The 20,227-nt window shown below is 45.7% G+C and overlaps 1 protein-coding gene across 5 annotated transcripts; it reads right to left on the reverse strand.

Moving 5' to 3' along the window:
• Positions 1–75: 75 nt before the first annotated feature.
• SLC25A44 (solute carrier family 25 member 44) lies at positions 76–16,923 on the reverse strand. 5 transcript variants are annotated; one of them, XM_061403669.1, is made up of 6 exons: positions 16,750–16,921; positions 16,458–16,582; positions 15,710–15,841; positions 11,162–11,806; positions 6,192–6,319; positions 76–2,745 (listed from the first exon to the last, which is right to left on the reverse strand). In XM_061403669.1, the coding sequence occupies exons 2-6, from the start codon at positions 16,576–16,578 to the stop codon at positions 2,554–2,556; spliced, it is 1,218 nt and encodes a 405-aa protein (XP_061259653.1). In that variant the 5' UTR covers positions 16,579–16,582; positions 16,750–16,921; the 3' UTR covers positions 76–2,553. The 5 variants fall into 5 exon arrangements, with proteins under 5 accessions (XP_061259653.1, XP_061259664.1, XP_061259692.1 ...); XM_061403689.1 differs by having other exon boundaries at positions 2,656–2,745; positions 6,192–6,314; positions 15,710–15,889; positions 16,750–16,922; XM_061403680.1 differs by lacking the exon at positions 15,710–15,841.
• Between the last annotated feature and the right edge of the window lie 3,304 nt (positions 16,924–20,227).

Here is a 20,227-nt window from a genome sequence, read left to right on the forward strand (position 1 = left end):
GACACGGAGGATTATACAAACACAACAACCGTAGTCCTTTCTTGGCGAGAAGGCAAAATAAGCTCGAAACTCAGGGACTCAATAAAAACGTTTAATTACACTTTTTAGAGAATTCGTACAGTGCAACAGTGAATGTTCGCCGTTAATATTATTCACAGGAGTCCATTTTATCAAATGTTAACTATCTGCATTTTTATTCCCCTGTCCTTCAATACTCCCATCAAGTTTCCCGTCTTGCCCAGTCTCCCGGAAGTTCTTCCAATTTTGGCTACAGACCAATACATCACTCCAATTGGTCCGATCCATGGTCCTGGGAAAATGGAAGGCTACGGTCCCATCCCCACCAAGCCATATTTTAACCAAACCCAATACCAGTCCCTAAAATATTAGATGGAAAAGTAAGGGGCCATGGGTCCCTTTTAGTAATATGCACATCACCTTTTAAAACACCCGTGCGCGCGTGTGTGTGTGTGTGTGTGTGTGACAGAGAACAGGAAACAAGATTGAAATACTTTACAAGAAAACAAAACAGAAGAAAAAGAGTTGAGGAGTCTGGGTCGAGAAATAATCTAAGACAAGAGAGGAAGGAGGCTACCTGTTGTCCATAATACCTCCTTACTCACTTTGCAATGGTGGGGAAGGACTGAATGTAAGTCTCTAGGAAGGGGAAGGTGTGGCGCTGAGAAAAATCAACCTCCAAAGGTCTCAAAAGAATGAGTTTAAAGAGAAAGAAGGGACCCCTGGCTTCTCTTATCTTCATGGTTCTTAGGGTAAAGGAATGACTGAGACACATAAGATTCAGAATGATGTGCAGACCCAACCCTTTAGATGACCATTTGCGAACAGAAACTGGAGGACTCTTGACAAAATCTAAGAAGGGACAAACAATGAAATGAATGAAAGAGAAAATAACCTTCAAAGAGCACAAGCTGGGACGTGGTGGTAAAGATAGAGAATTCAGATTCTGATCTAGCCCGGGGGGGATAGACTGTGGGGCAGCCATAAGAAATATCAAGGCTTCAGGTAGCTAGCACCTTTCAAATTGGCACCGTGGCCTCTCCCAGGGGGTGGGACCAAATAAAGTTTGAAGGGTCATCCAAGTCAGATGTTTCAAGCAGAAGTATGGGTTTGATATGCCTTCTCATTCCATTTGCTGCACCTCTCCTCACCTACCACACTGACTTGGTAGAGGAGGTGTATGTTGTGGGGGGGAAGGATGAGGCAGGAAAGAAGCACTCATCACCTAGCTCCTGAGAGCTTCAGTAGATAATCTCGGCAGTATCAGGCTGGTAAATGTAGTGGTCCTGGTATTGAGTGACTTCCCAACCCACCCTTTACCCTCCTCCAAGCATCGCTCCAGAGGGTACCATGACCGGGATGTCTCCTTACACTGGGGAGAAGAAAAACAGTTCCACATCTCAGAGATTCCCATTGTGAGACAACATCTGTTTCTGTGAGTCCAAGTGATTGGGGTCTGTCTGTGTGTGTGTGTGTGTGTGTGTGTGTGTCCGTGCATGTGTGATGACTGCCTGGGGTTAAGAAGCTCCACTACCCTCTGCTAGGAGCTGGTCAAGGGAGATGCACTGGAGCATACATATCCTTCTGTCACTTTCCAAACCAACTACTCTCTCAACCAGACTTTTCAGAGTAGTGTTCCAAGTCCAGTGTGTCCCAGACAGTCTGATTTACTTAGAGCTGTGCCCACCACTGTAGTCATCTGGGCCAGGGGAAAACAGCAGCTTGTTTGTCCTAGGGCTGCTGGGACTGGAGGGACTGGGAGGGATAGGGAACTGGGATTGAGGGAAAAGCTACATTACATTTTTCACCTGTCTGAGGAAGGGGTAGGCTCTGACTGCAGGATTGGTGCTTTAGCAGGACTTAGACAGTAGCCTGGTTCACAGAAAAATATACACACAAAATAAAGTATCAACATTTCTCCCCAACCTAATAACTCTCCAAAGAGAGGACAAGTGCTCTGGAGAACCAGAGGTTGTTGCTGCTCCTACTCCCTGTGTAAAAGTGCCTGGCACCTTGTCCCCAGTGGCAGAGAAAAGCAGAGGAGTCTGGTGGGCAGCTCAGTCCCGAAAGAAAAATTAGCAAACCTAAGAGATGAAGGGCTGATGGCAGCTGCTTGGAATTCGGACTGAAAGCCCAAAAGGAAGAACTAGTGCTAGTAACCAAGTTCTGTGTACAGCTCTTCTCAGGACCTCAGGGACACAGATGGAGGGAGAAGGCAGAGAAGGGCTAGCACGGGATCCGATGGAGTGGGATTGGCGGGCAGAGTGGATTTCCTTAGGGCAGGACTGAGTTACCTGGACTGAGTGAGGAAGCCCAGCTTGGCAAGAAAATTAAAAACAACGAGGATGGGGGATCCAGGCGTGGAGCCTCTTCAGCAAGAGCAGTTCAAAGTCTCTGTCCCCGTCCCAGACAGGCCACCTGGCCCACAGCAGGACTAGGTCTGCGGTGGGGGCACTTGGAGAGGGTGCTAGCCTCTCCTCTCGCCCCTGACCCAGAGTAGTGTAGGAAGCAGCAGGCTTCTCTCCCCATCACTGGTTACCAGTGTCTCGAGTCAACCAGCTCAGGTCGGAGGCTGAGTTTCTTGAGGCTCTCATAGCCCACCACAATGACAATGGTGGAGGGCGTGGCTGAGATGATTCTGGCGGACAGGCCTTTCATGAGCCCCCAAGGCCCCTCTTCTGCCATCAGCTGTCGGAAGGTCAGGATGATGGAGTTCTTGCCCTCAACCTGGAGAAGTCAACACAGTGGAGGATCACAGTCTGCAGTCAAAGTCCCTACACCCAGTCTCTCCTATCTGAGCCTAAAAGTGGAAAGAATTAAGACTTGGGAGTCAGAGGGCTGGACTCTGCTTCAGCAGGACAGCTCAGCACAGTGAATGAGTGTGGCCTCTGGTGCCAGAATGCCTGGTATGAATCCTGCCCCCTAATTTACTAACAGCATAATCTCAGGTAGTTTACTTAGCACTTTGCATCCCAGTTTCCTCAAATATATAATAATAATGATAGTACCTACACCGTACAGTTGTTTTATGCAATAAGCAAAAGAATTCTTATAAATGCTGAGAACAGTGCCGGGCAGACAGTAAGTATTCAATAAATGTTAGCTTCATTAATATTACTACATAAACTACATAGTGATGAGTCTGGACCAGGTTCCCCTCTCTGGTCTCAGGGAGGCTGGATTAAATCACCTCCAAGGCTTCTGCAGACAAATTTTGATTCTGATCATCTCAATTCCTCCGAACCCACATGGCTAGAGTCCTCCCCTCCGTCCCTGCCACCTCCCACCCTGTGACCTGCCTTCCCTATCGCACCAGAAGAGTGGCCAAGGCAAGGATCTTTTCTCTCTTCTTTCCTAATACTCTTGCCCTCTTCTCCATACCTACAACCAAACACATTTAGAGACCACCCCACTCAGACCCACAGCCAATGCAGGACAGAGACCCTGTTATACCTCTCCCTATTCCCAAGGTGGGCCCATCTTTGACTAAGAACATCTCCCCATTCCTCTCTGCCTCCTTTAGCACCCGCCTCCACATTCCCTCATTCCCTTCTTCCTCTGACCACTTGTGCGCCTCTCATCTTCCACTTACCTAGACACGTGAAGGACTTTTTTAGCTATGGCCCTGGTCCTCATACGCACTTTTTCTCTTCTAGCTTGGGAACGCCTCAAAGTAGTTGTTTAGTTGCCAAGTCATATAGTAGGGAAATGTTCTTTCCCTTGATTCTCCTCATGGAACCCCCATAACAAGGCTAGGAGAGAATAAGGATGGAACTTGTGCACTTTACGATTTGTAAACCAATCAGACACCATTCATTTTAAAATGTATGGGTCATAGCAGGGACAATCTTTCCTAGAGATAAATATACAACTGACCCTTGAACAACATGGGTTTGAATGATGTGAGTCCACTTATATGCAGTATTTTTTTTTTCAGCAGTAACACTATTAACAGTACTAATAAAAATTAAAAATAAATAAAAAATAAAATAACCAGAAAGATTTTACCATTGCTTTTTAACCTCTATGTATTGTATATTTTGAAACATATCAAGATATATTCTTGTTTCTCTAAAGTATATACTTGGTTAATTTAAGAATTTCATGCTTATACTAACATTAAATTTAAAGAGATTATTTAACTTCTCTGGAAATAAATCAAAATTTTACATAGGTAGCAGAGTTATTACATAAAAAATTGAATTTAGGGAATTCCCTGGCTGTCCATGACATCATGGCATCCAGTCCCATCACTTCATGGGAAATAGATGGGGAAACAGTGTCAGACTTTATTTTTGGGGGCTCCAAAATCACTGCAGATGGTGACTGCAGCCATGAAATTAAAAGATGCTTACTCCTTGGAAGGAAAGTTATGACCAACCTAGACAGCATATTAAAAAGCAGAGACATTACTTTGTCAACAAAGGTCCGTCTAGTCAAGGCTATGGTTTTTCCAGTGGTCATGTATGGATGTGAGAGTTGGACTGTAAAGAAAGCTGAGCGCCGAAGAATTGATGCTTTTGAACTGTGGTGTTGGAGAAGACTCTTGAGAGTCCCTTGGACTGCAAGGAGATCCAACCAGTCCATCCTAAAGGAAATCAGTCCTGAACATTCATTGGAAGGACTGATGTTGAAGCTGAAACTCCAATCCTTTGGCCACCTGAGGTGAAGAACTGACTCACTGGAAAAGACCCTGATGCTGGGAAAGATTGAAGGCGGGAGGAGAAGGGGACGACAGAGGATGAGATGGTTGATGGTATCAGAGACTCAATGGACATGAGTTTGAGTAAGCTCCGGGAGTTGGTGATAGACAGGGAAGCCTGGAGTGCTGCAGTCCATGGGGCAGCAAAGAGTCGGACACAACTAAGCGACTGAACTGAACTGACTGAACTGGCTGTCCAATGGTTAAAACTCCACACTTCCACTGCAGTGGGCATGGGTTTGATCCCCAGATGGGGAACTAACATCCCACATGCCACGGTGGGGTGGCTAAAAAAACCTGAATTTCAAACTGAACTGCCTGCTTATATTACCTGCAATGTAATTAAATGTCTTTATGACTGTAACCGATACCAAAATTGTTTAAGTAAAAATGCATCTTTATTTATACTTAAAAAAAACACCTCCCCCCCAAAAAAATCCTGCAGTACTATACAATCTGTGGATGAGGAGCCATGGATTTAGAGGGCCAAGTTACACTCTGATTTTCAACTATGCAGAGTGTCGGCCTTCCTAAACTACATGTTGTTCGAGGTTCAACTGTACCTAGATTTACCAATCACCCCCGTCCTAACATCCATATCAGAAAAGCTGACTTCACCTCTAACCTGTTTTAAGGTTATCATCCTTCCTTCTCCTCCCTCATTCTCGGGCTTCCCTAGTGGCTCAGAGGTAAAGAACCCGCCTGCCAATGCAGATGTTGGAGCCGCTGGCTGGATCCCTGGGTCAGGAAGATCCCCTGGAGGAGGAAATGGCAACCCACTCCAGTATTCTTGCCTGGAGAATCCCATGGACAGAAGATTCGGATGGGTTACAGTCCATGGGGTTACAAAGAATTGGACATGACTGAGTGCGAGTGTGTGTACGCGTGCACTCACACACTCCACCTAAAGCTTTATAGAGCGAAATGTATCATTTGTATATTATATATTATTATCTAGATTCAATTTCTTTGGCCTTCAGGTTGTGAAACTGTCACTGAGCTGACTAAAGACAGGGTCTATAATTTCTGGACAGCACCACCAAGGCCTTTGTCTGTATTTGTGTTGAGTCCATACAGAACCATCTGTGAAAACTGTTCAAGAACAGTCACTCTCACTGTAGAGAGCTCATAGCCAAGTGGAAAAGCCAGAGACACTTATGAAATAAACTAAAATCGTGTTTCTAGTATCGACAAACCTGCAAGGTAAGGAAAAGGTGGTTGATACGCTATGCTAGGGCTTCCCTGGTGGCTCAGATGGTGATCTAATAGGACAAAAGCCTCGAGGACAGCAGTAAGAATTCCTGGGGGCATGGGCAAGGAAAAGAGGCAGCACGGTGGTAGACAGGGTGACAGGAACATCTGAGATGGTTCAAAGTGCTCAGCTGGTTTCTGTAGATGGTGAGTCATAACCACAGGGAAAGGCTTCTCGTGGCTTATCTGGCAGCTGGGGAGAGAAGAAGACTGGTCTTACCTGTACTCGGGTTCGGATGACGTCCATGGGATTGGTGAGGATGGAAGCAGTGGCTGCAGCCAGAGGCCCCGAGACGGCTTGAAAGACAATGTGAGGGCACTCCTTTGGGCAGAGGGATGAGAGCTGCTCTGGAACCGAGGGAAAGACAGCGCCTCAGGACACGAGCCGCCAGCCCACGTGCCCCTCACTGCTTCTACCAGTTGGCCCAACGATGACAAAATTTCCATCCTTGGCCACCTTAGACCCTGTAACTTCCGTCCTGTCTTTTCTTCACGTCCATCAGAACCAACAAAAATTTATAAATCTCAGGCCCCTTCCAGAAGTCAATTTGAATAGGACAAAAATTCCTCTGGAGAAGGGGATTTCAAAATCCCTTTGCTTGCTGACTCCTTTCATTTGCTGGACAGAAATCCTTCCTGATGTGAAACTCTTATGCCGATACTCCACTTCCTCCAACTCACAGGCTAAAAAAGCAAACACTACATATTTTCTTGTATGTGCACTGGATAACTGGTAGAATACATGAGAAACTGGTCACACTCACTGTCTCCACGGAAGGGAGCGGGGTGACTACGGTAGACGAGTGTTTCCACCGCACACCTTTCTCCTACCTTTTGAATTTCAAACCATGTGAATATTTTTAAAAATAAAAAACAATTACAATTAAAAGAGAAAATCATATCCTACAGTGAAAACTTTTCTTCAGCCTGTATCAAGGAAGGAAAATTCATTTTTCAAAATGGTGACGGAGCAGATGCAATAACACCCAGATTCACCCAACCCCAGTGTCACTCGGAAGTTCACCTGCAATTGAACTCTTTTGCTTTTTCCCTCTCTGGAGGTGAGAGATGAGAGTCTGTTCATTTATTCAACAAAGATTCACTGAGTGACTTCCAAGAGCCAGTCAGCTTGGGTTCTGAGGAAACAACACTAATAAAAGAGCCTCAAGTCAGAGTCTGAGGAGAACACATGGAAGCCACAAGAGTCACTGAGCCCTCTCCCGGACCTGGCCATCCTTCTCAACGCTCCACAAACAGTATGATGTGGCCTGTCCCCACTTATCTCAGCAACTTCATTTCCCTCTCATTGTACATTAATGAGAAAAGTAAAGTTGCTGTCAATGCTTGCCACTGGGGAGCCTGCCTCCAGCTGCTCCTGGGACAGACCTGCCCCAGGAAGGGCCACCCAGATGTGTTGGTCCTGAAGGGCGAGATCAGAGGTCCAAATTTTTATCTAGTTAAACTGGGGCTATGTATAGGAATATTAAAATTTATCAGATTAAAAAATCTAAAACAACCTTACAATATTGAGGAAGAAAGTGACAAGAGAAGGAAAAAGAACTTTTACTTCACCAAATAGTGTGTATTTCAGGGTGGATTTTTTTTTTTTTCCAACTTTTATAAATCCAAATTGTAATGTTTAAAAAAAAAAAAAGCTTCAAATCCCTGCCCTTATGGAATTTACACTCTTCTGCTGCTGCTGCTGCTTCAGTCGTGTCCGACTCTGTGTGACCCCATAGACGGCAGCCCACCAGGCTCCCCCATTCCTGGGATTCTCCAGGCAAGAACACTGGAGTGGGTTTTACACTCTAGTGGGGGAAAACAGACAATAAATAAAAAATAAAATATATCAGAAGGTGATGTATGCTAAAATATACATTTATATGTATATCTTATATACATATAAAATTATGGATGTTTTTAGGTATGGATAAAAATAAAGCAGGAAAAGGAGATAAGAATGCCAAGGGTAGAAGGTGAAGTTTAATCAAAGAGTTAAAGCAGAGTGTAAGCCTTATCGATCTGTGGAAAGAACTTTCCCAGCAGAGGCAACATCCTATGCAAAGGCCCTGAGGCATGCGTATGCCTGAGATCTTCAAGGGGCAGCGAGGCCAGTATGTCTGGATGAGTGAGGGGAAGAAAAGCAGATGAGGTCTAAGAGGTAGGTCATTTAGGGCCTCGAAGCCATTGCATGGACTTTGGCTTTTACTCTGAGTGAGACTGAGGGTCAAACAGATTTTAGAAAAAAATTAAGAATTCTTTTCTGGGAGAAGGGGCATTATAGAGGTAGGGGATTAAAAGGTACAAGCTATTGGGTGTAAAATAGCTACAGGGAAATATTATATAACACAGGGAATATAGCACATATTTTATAATAACTACAAATGGAGTATAACCTTTAAAAATTGTGAATCACTATATTGTACCCCTGTAATTTATACAATATTATATATTAACTATCAGTTTCAGTTCAGTCGTTCTGTCATGTCTGACTCTTTGCGACTCCATGGACTCTTTGCAACCCCATGGACCGCAAAACATCAGGCCTCCCTATCCGTCACCACCTCCCAGAGTCTACTCAAACTCATGTCCATTGAGTATGTCCATTGAGTCAGTGATGGCATCCAACCACCTCATCCTCTGTCGTCCCCTTCTCCTCCCACCCTCAATCTTTCCCAGCATCAGGGTCTTTTCAAATGAGTCAGTTCTTCGCATCAGGTGGCCAAAGTATTGGAGTTTTAGCTTCAGCATCAGTCCTTCCAACAAATATTAATTATACTTCACATTAAAAAAATAATAATAACTTTCTTTTCATGCTCCTACTTTTGGTAATTTATGGCCAAGCAACTAAAGATTGGAGAACAAGTAGGAGGGTAGAGGTTGGCAGGGCAGAAGCGAAGGCTTCCAAGACCCAGGGCATGACAGAATTCCTTAAGCCCTACCAGAATCACCTCTCCCCTGATTTCTGATCACTTTCTTCCCCAGGGTTAGAATACAAACAGAAACAAAGTGAACTGGCAGCTGTGCCTCAAGGGTGTCTTGCTCTCCAGAAGAGAAAACATTTCACAAGCATTAGAAGGTAGCATCTGGACTGCCACTGCCAGCTTCCTGGGGCCTGTCTGCATTGGCATCCAAGCCAGCAAGCTGCAGTGGGATTCAGATTCCAATTCTAATCACTCACGTATGCCATTTTCCCGGGGTTTAGGAAGAGGGTGAAACAACAAAGACAAGAGGGTGGGAGAAAGAGTCCCAAGTCTTTCCTTCTCCGTTATTCACTCAACAAATGTTTATTGGGCATCTATTATCTGCAAGGCAGAAGATAAACCTAGGCTGACTTGGTTTAAGTCCTTCCTGGCTAAATGACTTTGGGCAAGTAATATAAATGAGCATTTATTTAATATTTACTATATGCCAGCCACTGTGAAAGCACTAGGCAGAAAACAGAGAAATGGGCAGGGAAGTAACTTCATGGAACTTACAGTCTAGTTAAGGAGCTGCGTGGGAGCTAGGGATAAAACAATTGCAAATTATGATAAGTGGTCTAAAGGAAAAGGTGCTGAAAAAGAAAACAGGAAGCGCGCTCTTTCCAGTTGGGTAAAGGTAGCATGTATGCCGATGCCTGAGGCATGAGAAGGACCCGGCCACATAAAGAAAATGGGGAAGGGTGCTGCAGGCAAAAAGAACAGTATCTGCAAAGGCTAGGAGGTGAGAACGGAGCTTGCTGTATCTCGGGAATTGAACGAAGGGCAGTGAGGGTGGACCAGAGTGAGTGAAGGGAGAGGAGCGCAGGATGGGGCTGGAGAGGGAACAAGGACCAGGTCACACACACCTGTACTGACTGTGAGAAGCATTCGATTTTATTCTAAATACCCACATGGAAGCACTGGTAGATTTTAGCAAAGCGGAGTGACAAGAACCAATCTACTCGCTCGACAAGTATCTACTGAGCACTTACAGTTCATCAGCCCCCGAGACACAGTGTCACAGAGCCTGGCACACAGTGAGGGCTCAATAAATGTTAGTGGGGACAAGGAAGAGGCAGGGGCCAAGCGCGACGCGCAAAGCCTCCGTCTTGCTGATATGGAGAATAACCTGGCCACTGACACCTGAAAGTCAGTCAGAAAAAGAAAAAGTTTGGGATGAAAAATGTTATAGTTGAGTAAAATTTCAGAGGTATGTGCATGCCTTCAAGTTGAAAGGTCCAACAGTCAGAATATCTGTCCAGAGCTCTGGACAGGTTAGTTTGGGAAAAGAAATAGAGATTTGGACATATTAGAAAAGGACAACCCTAATTGTAGATGAAATCAAATGAGGAGACAGGGGTGAAGACAGACTCCAGAGAAAATTTTTCCTAGGATGTTTCTCTAACATTAAGATTACCAGCATCTGTTCCTAAAGAATCTGATACAAAGGGTCAAGGTGGAGTCCATGTATTTAAATTTTACCAAATACTCTAGATGAAAAACTGTTAAAAGAAAGAGACAAAGTTACAACGCTGTGGATGTTTCAGGGTAGCAGCGCCTACAGGTCCTGCTCTTGGCAATATGCTTTGCCCTTTCAGAAGGAAATCTGGCGGTATGTTTATTAAGACCCTCAAAAATGTCATCTCTTGGGACTTCCCTGGAGGTCCAGTGGTTACGATGCCGTGCGTCCAATGCAGGTCTGAACCCGAGTCAGGGAATTAAAACCCCATATGCTGCGCGGCCATTAAAAAAAAAATGTTATCTCTGGACCCAGTAATCCCATTTCTAAGAAATACTTGTGAACAAAAAATACAGGATTATTTTTCAAGATTATATTACATCTTGAACTTAAATTTAAAAATACCCAGGAAAGGCATCCAACTCAAAAGCTCACACTATCACCACTGATTCCATCTTTAAATCCCATGGATTTTGTCCCTCTCCACCCATTCTCTGCCAATATTCCACAAATCTTAGTTGATCCTGATGCATGGAGAACATACTCAATGTTCTACAGTCAAAGATTTTACTTGTCTGATTCCCTCCACTATAATATTAGCTCTTTGAAAGCAAGAACCATATCTTATTCATCTCTGAATCCTCTTGAATTCAAATGTTTGCTGTATGAATTCTCCCATTAAATCTCCGATTCAAACATGCCCAGGGCGATAGCGTCTGTCTCATTAGTAACCCATCCTCCAACCTCAGCCTCCTAGTTCCCGCTTACCTGCATAGAAGTGGTAGAAGGGCCACCAGACAGCACTGTTTGGGATGTAAGTAAGCAGTGAAGCCACGTAGCCTCGGTAGAAGCCACGAAGTCCATCAGCCCGCAGGATCTGCCTGATGATGTCCTTGGTTTGGCCAAAGGCAACTACCCCTTGTCCCTCTGGATTCCCTCGCACTTGGAAACGGCCCATTTTTTCACCCTTGCGCTGCATCATCAGATGCTGGGAGACCACGTCAATGGGCACTGTGATGCTCTGGGCCACGAGAGAGGCCGAGCCACCAGCCACCAGTGATTTGACTGTGTTGCTCTGGCTGTAGTCAGCTACGAACTTCCGGGTGAGCTCATAAGTGGTGACATAGCACTGGCCAGATATGAGGGTGAAGGTGTTGACCAGGAACCCCCGGTAGAGGCCAGTCACACCATCCGCCCGTAGGATCTTGATGAAGGCGTCGAAGGTCCCATGGTAGAGGCTCCTGCCTTTCTGAACCTGCAACCGAGTGCGGATGAGGGTGAACGGGTAGACGCTGACGCGGATCATCATCGTCATTGCCACACCGAACACGTAGAACTTCTTCTTGTCCAGGTGCTCCCACTCGATGATCTGGATGTTACGTTTGTCCTCCATTGTGCCTGGAGACCTGGGGGCTGGAGCAGGATGGAGGGAATATGAAGGAGATCAGAGTTCACACTTTCTCCTCTTGGCTAGGCTCTGAAACGCTATTCTCAGGCTTCATCTCCTGGGGTACTCACCTCCCAAAGCTTAGACTTCAACTAATCTGGCTCTGCCAACCCCTGCCTGATTCTTCCTTCACAGATCAAGATGCTCCCCATCCTTTACCAGTCCGCGCATATTCAGGACCCCTCCTGTGAAAGCTGTTTCTCACCTCAGGGACTCCCCTGTCCCCAGTCCCACCTCAGCTCCCTGCTCCCAGCTTGCTGGACTCATCTGCTCTCTCTGCCTCTGCCCAGGCCCTGGTGTCAGGCCATACTCTTTTTCCTTCTCTCACTCACCCAGACAGCTCAGGATGCTGTGGACAAACCAACCATGTGACAGGAGGCAAGACCTTTAGGTGGGCTAATGGGATGTCACGAAGCAACATTCCAGGGGTTCCTAAAACCTCAAGGGAAGCGCTCCATTTCTGACGCCCCTAGGCCTACTGAGAAGGCAAGGCTCTCAGCCTTCAGCCACCGAGCCTCAGCAGACTACCTCTTTTAGCACCATTTACCAGCTGACTCACCTGACTTTATTTCTGGTTTCCTGCGTTGGCCCCTCTGAGCTTCCCTGACCCACACTCACTACACTTACATTTTCTCTGGTCTGCATTAGAAGAAAATGTGAGGAAGAAAGCCAACAGGGCTTTCATACCACAGCCCCCACCCCCTCCCTCCCTCCCCTTTAATGAAAGAAATTAGGAAGTCAGGAACAAGTCAAAGGTCAGAGTCCTCTTTGGTTATTAGATAACTCACCCGAGAGAAAGAAATGAACCACCTGAGAGCTAAGTAGCTTCCCTGAAGAATCTTGACAACTGTAGAGAACATGCGTGACCCCCTTATCCCCAAGCACAGAAACAGTAACCTCAGCCCTAGACAATGAAGGCAGATTCCAGTGACAGAAGACAGAGAGACTCTGCCTTTGATACACTCAGTCTCTTCAAGGAGACTCAGTATCCCTCTGGGGAATGGACATAAGAAACAGAGATAAAGCAACCAGGGCAAATTAAATACATGTGGCCCTCATGTTACGTGTATCCAAAGAGTAAAGTTTCAAACAAAACTCATAAGCTTATAACTGTAATAACTATATAAAATCAGGAGCTTCCAACTTAAGAAATGTCAAATGAGACCACATCATATACTGGACATAGACCCAGTGACAATGTGATGTGCTCCTGTGTAGGATACTGGACATTTGCAGCCAGAAGGAGAAAGTGGAAAGTTAAATTCTAGGAAGTGAGAAGTCAGGGGCTCCCCAAATTTTAAGTAGCTTCTTGGTTTACAAGGTTAGCTTTTTGGAATTCCCTTAGCTGGACTGCAAGGAGATCCAACCAGTCCTTTCTGAAGGAGATCAGCCCTGGGATTTCTTTTGAAGGAATGATGCTAAAGCTGAAACTCCAGTACTTTGGCCAACTCATGCAAAGAGGTGACTCATTGAAAAAGACTCTGATGCTGGGAGGGATTGGGGGCAGGAGGAAAAAGGGACGACAGAGGATGAGATGGCTGGATGGCATCACCAACTCGATGGACGTGAGTTTGAGTGAACTCCGGGATATGGTGATGGACAGGGAAGCCTGGCATGCTGCGATTCATGGGGTTGCAAAGAGTCGGACATGACTGAGCGACTGAACTGAACTGAACTGAGTTGGACTGTATCACCTTCATTAAAATACAAAATACCTGCAGTATAAACTCAGTCCATGTGAGCTGAAGGGAAAACCTCAGCTTCAAGGTGAGACATGCATGAGGCACATGTAACCAAGATAGGCTTCCTGGAGGAGGACAAAGCAGGTGAATGGAGAAATACATGTGGACAGTGGAAGGGAGAGAAAAATGGCTGAAACCACAGAGTTAACCAGAACAGAGAACTGAGGTCATGGGGAATGAACTAGAGATTGAGTTCTAGGAAGAGAACCTTTGGAAACTGATGTCCCACTTGCTGTGGGCCCTTCCTCCAGCCTCAGCCTACGACACCCACCAAGTCCAGTGGAGAAATCTTCTCCTTTGAGGCCCTTCAAAAGAATGGGATCACTGTACCATTGAAAAGCTAAGTGGGTGTTTGTCATCCAGGGTCCCAAGGTCATGTGTCCATTTCTACTAAGAGAGGAGGAAAGAGAGGGAGATACTAGGATTCACTGAATGCATGTTACCTCATATAATCCATACAACTTAACTTGTGTACAGTTAGACACTTCTGCTAAATGAGAAAGCAGAGATACAAACAGGTTAAAAGAAACAGGCCTAAGGTCACACAGTTGTTCAGCGGTGGAGGCAGGACATGAGCCAAGCTTGCTCCTCTGCTCCATCATGCCCTCTGCCCTCTGGGAGTTGAGGAGTTCCAGCACAAATCACCTCTGTTCTGTCTGAAGCTAAGTCATTCCAACCCTGGGAGGCAAAATTAATGCCCTCACAACTGCCAGTCACGCAAGGGTTAAGCATAAGCTCCTGGCCGTGCAGATGCCCAGGGATTTCTCTCAGCTTTGTTCCGGAGAAACCAAGAGCTGCCTCTGCTTTCCCAGCGTGTTTGTGGAGGGACTGAGCAGAGCGGCTGGGCAGGCCTGTTGTCGTCACAGGACAAATACAGCAGGACTCAAGCAGGAGAGCCTCTGCCCGGCTCATGAGTAGTGCGTGACAGGCAGGGCAACAAAGGACTCTGTCCCAGAACCTGGTTTTGAGGGCACCATCTCAACTTAGGAAACTGAATGACAGAGAACCAACATCTTCTGATTACAGCAGCACCCGGTGCCTCACTTCCCCACTTTCCTCCATCTCCATCTCTCACATGCGCCAGTCTAGTTTAAATTCCCAGAAAGAAAGAAGGACGCTCCATGGCCAAAGCAGGAAGCTTCCACCATTGCCATGATGACAGAGGAAGCCGCTCTATGGGTCATGCCACAGAGGGCTGAGCCTCTACAGTTGAAGGTGAAGGCACTGCATCTACTCTCCCTACCCCTTTGAAAGGTAGGGCTGGTTCCAAAAGTTGGGATCTCAACCTGCTCTTTGTTCTATAACCTCCCAACGTCATGCAGAAATGTCAAAACCAGTTCCTTCTGTCTGTCCCTCAGGAAAATCCTTCTTGCAGATACCTGTACGCTCACTTCCTGTAGCCTTCCAACTCAATCAGTCCAGCTTCTTTATGACTCTTTCCCAGACCCTCATTTGTGTGGGTGTGGACATGCTCAGTTGCATCCGACTCTTTGTGACCCTATGCACTGTAGCCTGCCAGCCTCCTCTGTCATGGGATTTTCCAGGCAAGAACACTGGAGTGGTTGCCATGCCCTCCTCCAGGGGATCTTCCCAACCCAGGGATCGAACCTGCGTCTCTTATGTCTCCAGCATTGGGAGGCGGGTTCTTTTACCACTGCACCACATGGCTCCAGTTGTGAACTGTCTCCAATCTTTTAACATAGCTTAGACACAAAGGTTAAAGTGCTTCATGTGGAGACCCACCAGATGACCCAGGATGTCCTGAAGTCATCAAATGAGATGTCAGAGGCAGAGGCCTCATTGATGAGCCTATCAGAAGAGAGAGACAAACTGGCCCAGGCAGGTATACTCCCCCTCCACTTCACTCTCCCTGTACCAGAAAAACTACACCAGACTTCACTAAGATCTCAGATAAGGTTCTGGTTCAGGACAACACAGAATCACCTGGAACGTAAGGTCATTCTATGGAAAGAACACTAGTAGTCAGGAGATCCAAGTGTGAGTTCCACTACCATTACTTTCTAGTAGGATTGGAACCAAATCACTTCTTTGAAATTCAGTTTCCTCATCTCTGAAATGGGGCTAATAAAGCCTGCCATAGCTATACAACAGTTTGGGGCAACTCACCTGAGGTAATATGTGTGAAAGCATTTTGTAAACAACAAAATACTTCTATTATTGCAGAAAGCTCTGCTGAACAGTGCTGCTCTAAATCTCTGCTACTCAGAGTGCGGCACAGACCAGTAGCATGGGCGTCACCTGGGAGTTTGTAAGAAATACAGAATTTCAGGATGCTCCACAGACCTGCTGAATAAGAGCCAACAGGATCTTGGGTGATTAATACATATATCAGAGTTGGGAAAGTACTGCCTTAAATATTAAGGACTGTCAGTATTATGACAATGGTAACAACTACTCTAGGAGTCCAGGGTCATCTGACTCCATCCTGACTGGTCACCAGGACTGGGCTCAATGATGTCTACTAGGCTCATTCAGATCTTATCAGTCAACAACCCCCACCAAATCAAATCGACACCTAAAACTTCTGACAAGTCATCTGTGGGGTTTGGGCCCCACTTCTGTGCTGGAAACAAGATCTTTGCTTCCTCCTCTAATCTTACTGAATCTGCCTGAAGGCTCTGCATCCTGGGAGCTATCTACCACATGAATGTGAATGTATTTCCACGCTTGCCCACCAGTCTTAATGAATATGCATTTCCTTAGGGAAGTTCCCTGGCATGCCTCCAACCTCTCCCTCCAAGAGAATCTCCGCTCTGGGACATGAAGAGATTCCCACCCAGCCTTCCTTTGGTCTTTCATAGGCTCCCATGTGATGCTTCACGACAGACACCACATGACAATCCTCTTCACCTACTCCATATGACACACGCTTTAAGCTGCTTCTGTCCTGGCCCCCGAACTGCCGCCTCTGGATCCTCGGACTTGTCCCTCGCCATGCCTCTCGCCATGCTTCTTTCGTTGTCAGCGAACCTCATGCTCCTCCGACAGAAAGAGATGACTAGTTGGAATCGTCCCTCATTCCCCAAACTGTGTGGCGGGCTCCCACTGAAGTGCAGCCGGGCACTGCAGGCACCCGCTGCCTCCTTGACAGGTCCAGCCCCTCGGAGACCTTAGTCCTCAAGCACCCCAAGCAGGTGGTTTCTTACCTCCTCAGATCAGGGTGGTTCCGCCGCGTCTGAGGTGAACTCCAGGTGCGGACCTCTAGGCTGCAGGTCCCATTTTATCCTCTGTTTCTGGCGACTGATGGCCTCCGGTCGCATCTTCCTCCATCTCGACCGGGCTCCCGGTACTGACGGAACCGGAAATTGGGACCTTGTCACTCCCTCCCCTTGAAGGGGCGGAGATGAACAGCGCCAATTTCACCAATGGAGTTCTGAATCTTCAGCCTCTCCCCCCGCCCCCGCAGCTAGAGTGGAAGTTCCTGGAAGCCATCTTGGATTTGGGCAGAGGCCACGCCTTCATTACCTCGGACATGCCCTCGGCTGTACAGCGCATGCGTTTTCTTTCGCCGGCTCTTCTTGAGTATCTTGTTCTAATTGGGTCACCTTGTGTTTCGATGCTATTGGAATCCTTAAATTCAAAGCTAATCTGTTATTTTTCTCATCTGTTGAGCCAAAACAGAGGCTAATGTGCTGAGCAGGAAGGACTAAATTTCGACAACCAATTTTAACGTTTGAGAGCTCAAAGAATTGCAGGAATAGAGGACATCCTGGAGGTGGAGTAGTCTCTCCCAGCTCTAAAACAATTTGCCTATACATGGATTTAAAAGAAGAGGCAGAACCCTTTAAATAAGGGACTGGGAGGTGGGGTATGGGGTGGAGAATAGATTCATTTCAAAATAGATACTTCTACACCGCCACAAAAAGACAACCCAATTCTTTAAATGGGTAAAGGACTTGAATAGACATTTCTCTAAAGAAGGTGGCCAAAAAGCACAGGAAGAGATGTTCAGTATCATTAGGGAAAAACAAATCAAAATCATAAGATCTCACTTCACACCCACTCGGGTGGCTAAAATTAAAACAAGCAAGCAAACAAGAACCTGGAAAGTAAGGAGTGTTAGCAAGGATGTGGAGGAACTGGAACCTTCAGACATTGCTGGTGGAAATGTAAAGTGGTTTAGCTGGTGTGAAAAAGTTTGATTGTTCCTCAGTAGGTTAAGCTACATTAATATATGACCAAACAATTTCACTCTGAATAAGCATCTGAAAGAGTTGAAAACAGATGTTCAAACAAAAACTTGTAACACAAATGTTCACAGCAGCACTATTGCAATAGCCCCAAAGTAGAAACAAGGGTTCCTTGTTTATCTATACAATGGGGCATAAGCTATTTAAAATAAAATATGGATACATAGTACAATGTCGATGAGAATTTTGAAACCATTATGCTAAGTGAAATAAGCCAGACACAACAGTCACATATTGTGCAATTGTATTTAGATGAAATATGCAGAATACACAAATCTACATAGACAGAAAACAGGTAAGTGGATTAGCGATTCCCAGGAACTGGAGGGAGGAGGAGTGGGAGTGACTGTTTAATTAATACAGAGTTTCTGTTTGGAGTGATGAAAGTGTTCTGGACCTAGATAGTGGTGATGATTATACAACATTGTGAATGGCTAAATGTCAGCAATAGTAAATTTTATGTTATACGTATTTTATTAGGTGGCACTTCTTGCCTGGAGAATCCCGGGGACGGGGGAGCCTGGTGGGCTGCTGTCTCTGGGGTCGCACAGAGTCGGACACGACTGAAGTGACTTAGCAGCAGTGGTAAAGAACCCACCTGCCAATGGGCTTCCCTGGTGGCTCAGAGGGTAAAGAATCTGCCTGCAATGCGGGAGACCTGGGTTCAATCCCTGGGTTGGGAAGATCCCCTGAAGGAGGGCATGGCAATACACCTCAGTACTCTTGCCTGGAGAATCCCCATGGATAGAGGAGCCTAGCAGGCTACAGTCCATGGGGTTGCAGAGTCAGACACCACTGAGAAACTAAGCACAGCCAGTGCAGGAGATTCGGGAGACATGGGTTTGATCCCTGGGTCGGGAAGATTCCCTGGAGGAGGGCATCAGTATTCTTCAGTATTCTTGCCTGGAGAATTCCATGGACAGAGGAGCCTACCAGGCTACAGTCCTTAGGATTGCAGAGTCAAGCATGACTAAAATGACTTAGCACGCAGGTACAAAGAATTTGATATAGAAACTGTTCTAGGAAAGGTCCGTCGTGAACACCAGATTTGTATTGATGACTGCCACAAAATATCTAATGGGCATTTCAAACTTAATGTGAAAGTTAGTCTTATGTCAGTCTGGCTAGCACTAGGAAGGTGAAAGTGAAAGTTCCTCAGTCATGTCCGGCTCTTTGCCACCCCATGGACCAATCCATGGAATTCTCCAGGTAAGAATACTGGAGTGAGTAGTCTTTCCCTTCTCCAGGGGATCTTCCCAAACCGGGGATTGAACCCAGGTCTCCCGTATTGTGGGTGGATTCTTCATCAGCTGAGCTATCAGGGAAGCCCAGGACTATAATACTTATTCACTAATAGATGTTGCTGTGAAGGTGTTTTGTAGGTGTGATTAACGTCTACAATCAGTTGACTCTTAAGTAATGATTACCTTGATAATGTGGATGGGCCTAACCCAGTCAGGCGAAAGTGTTGCCTTTGGAGCAACACTGAGGTTTCTCTGGGAAACCTCAAGGATGTAAGGATGTACAACTAGCAAGGATGTACTGTATAGCACAAGGAACTATATTCAATACCCTATAATGAAATATAAAGTAATACCCTATAATAAAAAAGAATCTGAAAAAGAATATTTATACATATAGCTGAATCATTTTGCTGTATACCTGAAACAACACACCATTGTCAATTAACTACATTTCATTTTTTTTAAGGGTAAAAATAATAAAGACTGCAGCATCAGCACAAGTGTTCATAGCAGCACTATTTATAGTAACCAAGACATGGATACAATCTAAATGTCCATCAACAGATAATGGATAAAGAAGATGGGGTATACAAACAATAAATCCTGGAGAGGAGGTAGAGAAAAGGGAACCCTATTGCACTGTTGGTGGGAACGTAAACTGATACAGCCACTATGATGAGCAGTATGGGGATTCCTTCAAAAACGAGGAATAAAACTACCATATGACCCAGTAATCCCACTACTAGGCATAAACTAAGAAAACTACAATCCAAAAAGACACGTGTACTCCAATGTTCATTGAAGCATCACTTACAGTATCCAGGACATAGAAGCAGCCTAGATGTTCATCAACAGATGAATGGATAAAGAAAATGTGGTGTGTGTGTGTGTGTGTATATATATATAGAGAGAGAGAGAGAGAGAGAGAGAGAGAATAGAATATTACTCAGCCATTAAAAGGAACAAATTTGAGTCAGTTATAGTGAGGTGGATGAACCTAGAGCCTGTTGGGCAGAGTGAAGTAAGTCAGAAAGGGAAAAACAAATATTGTATATTAACACATATGTATGGAATCTAGAAAAATAGGACTGATGAATGTATGTTCAGGGAAGGAATGGAGATGCAGATGTAGAGAACGGACCTGTGGCCACAGTGGGGGAAGGAGAGGGAAGGGAAAATTGAGAAAGTAG

The sequence above is a fragment of the Bos javanicus genome, chromosome 3, assembly GCF_032452875.1.
Source record: "Bos javanicus breed banteng chromosome 3, ARS-OSU_banteng_1.0, whole genome shotgun sequence".
Taxonomy (NCBI): domain Eukaryota; kingdom Metazoa; phylum Chordata; class Mammalia; order Artiodactyla; family Bovidae; genus Bos; species Bos javanicus.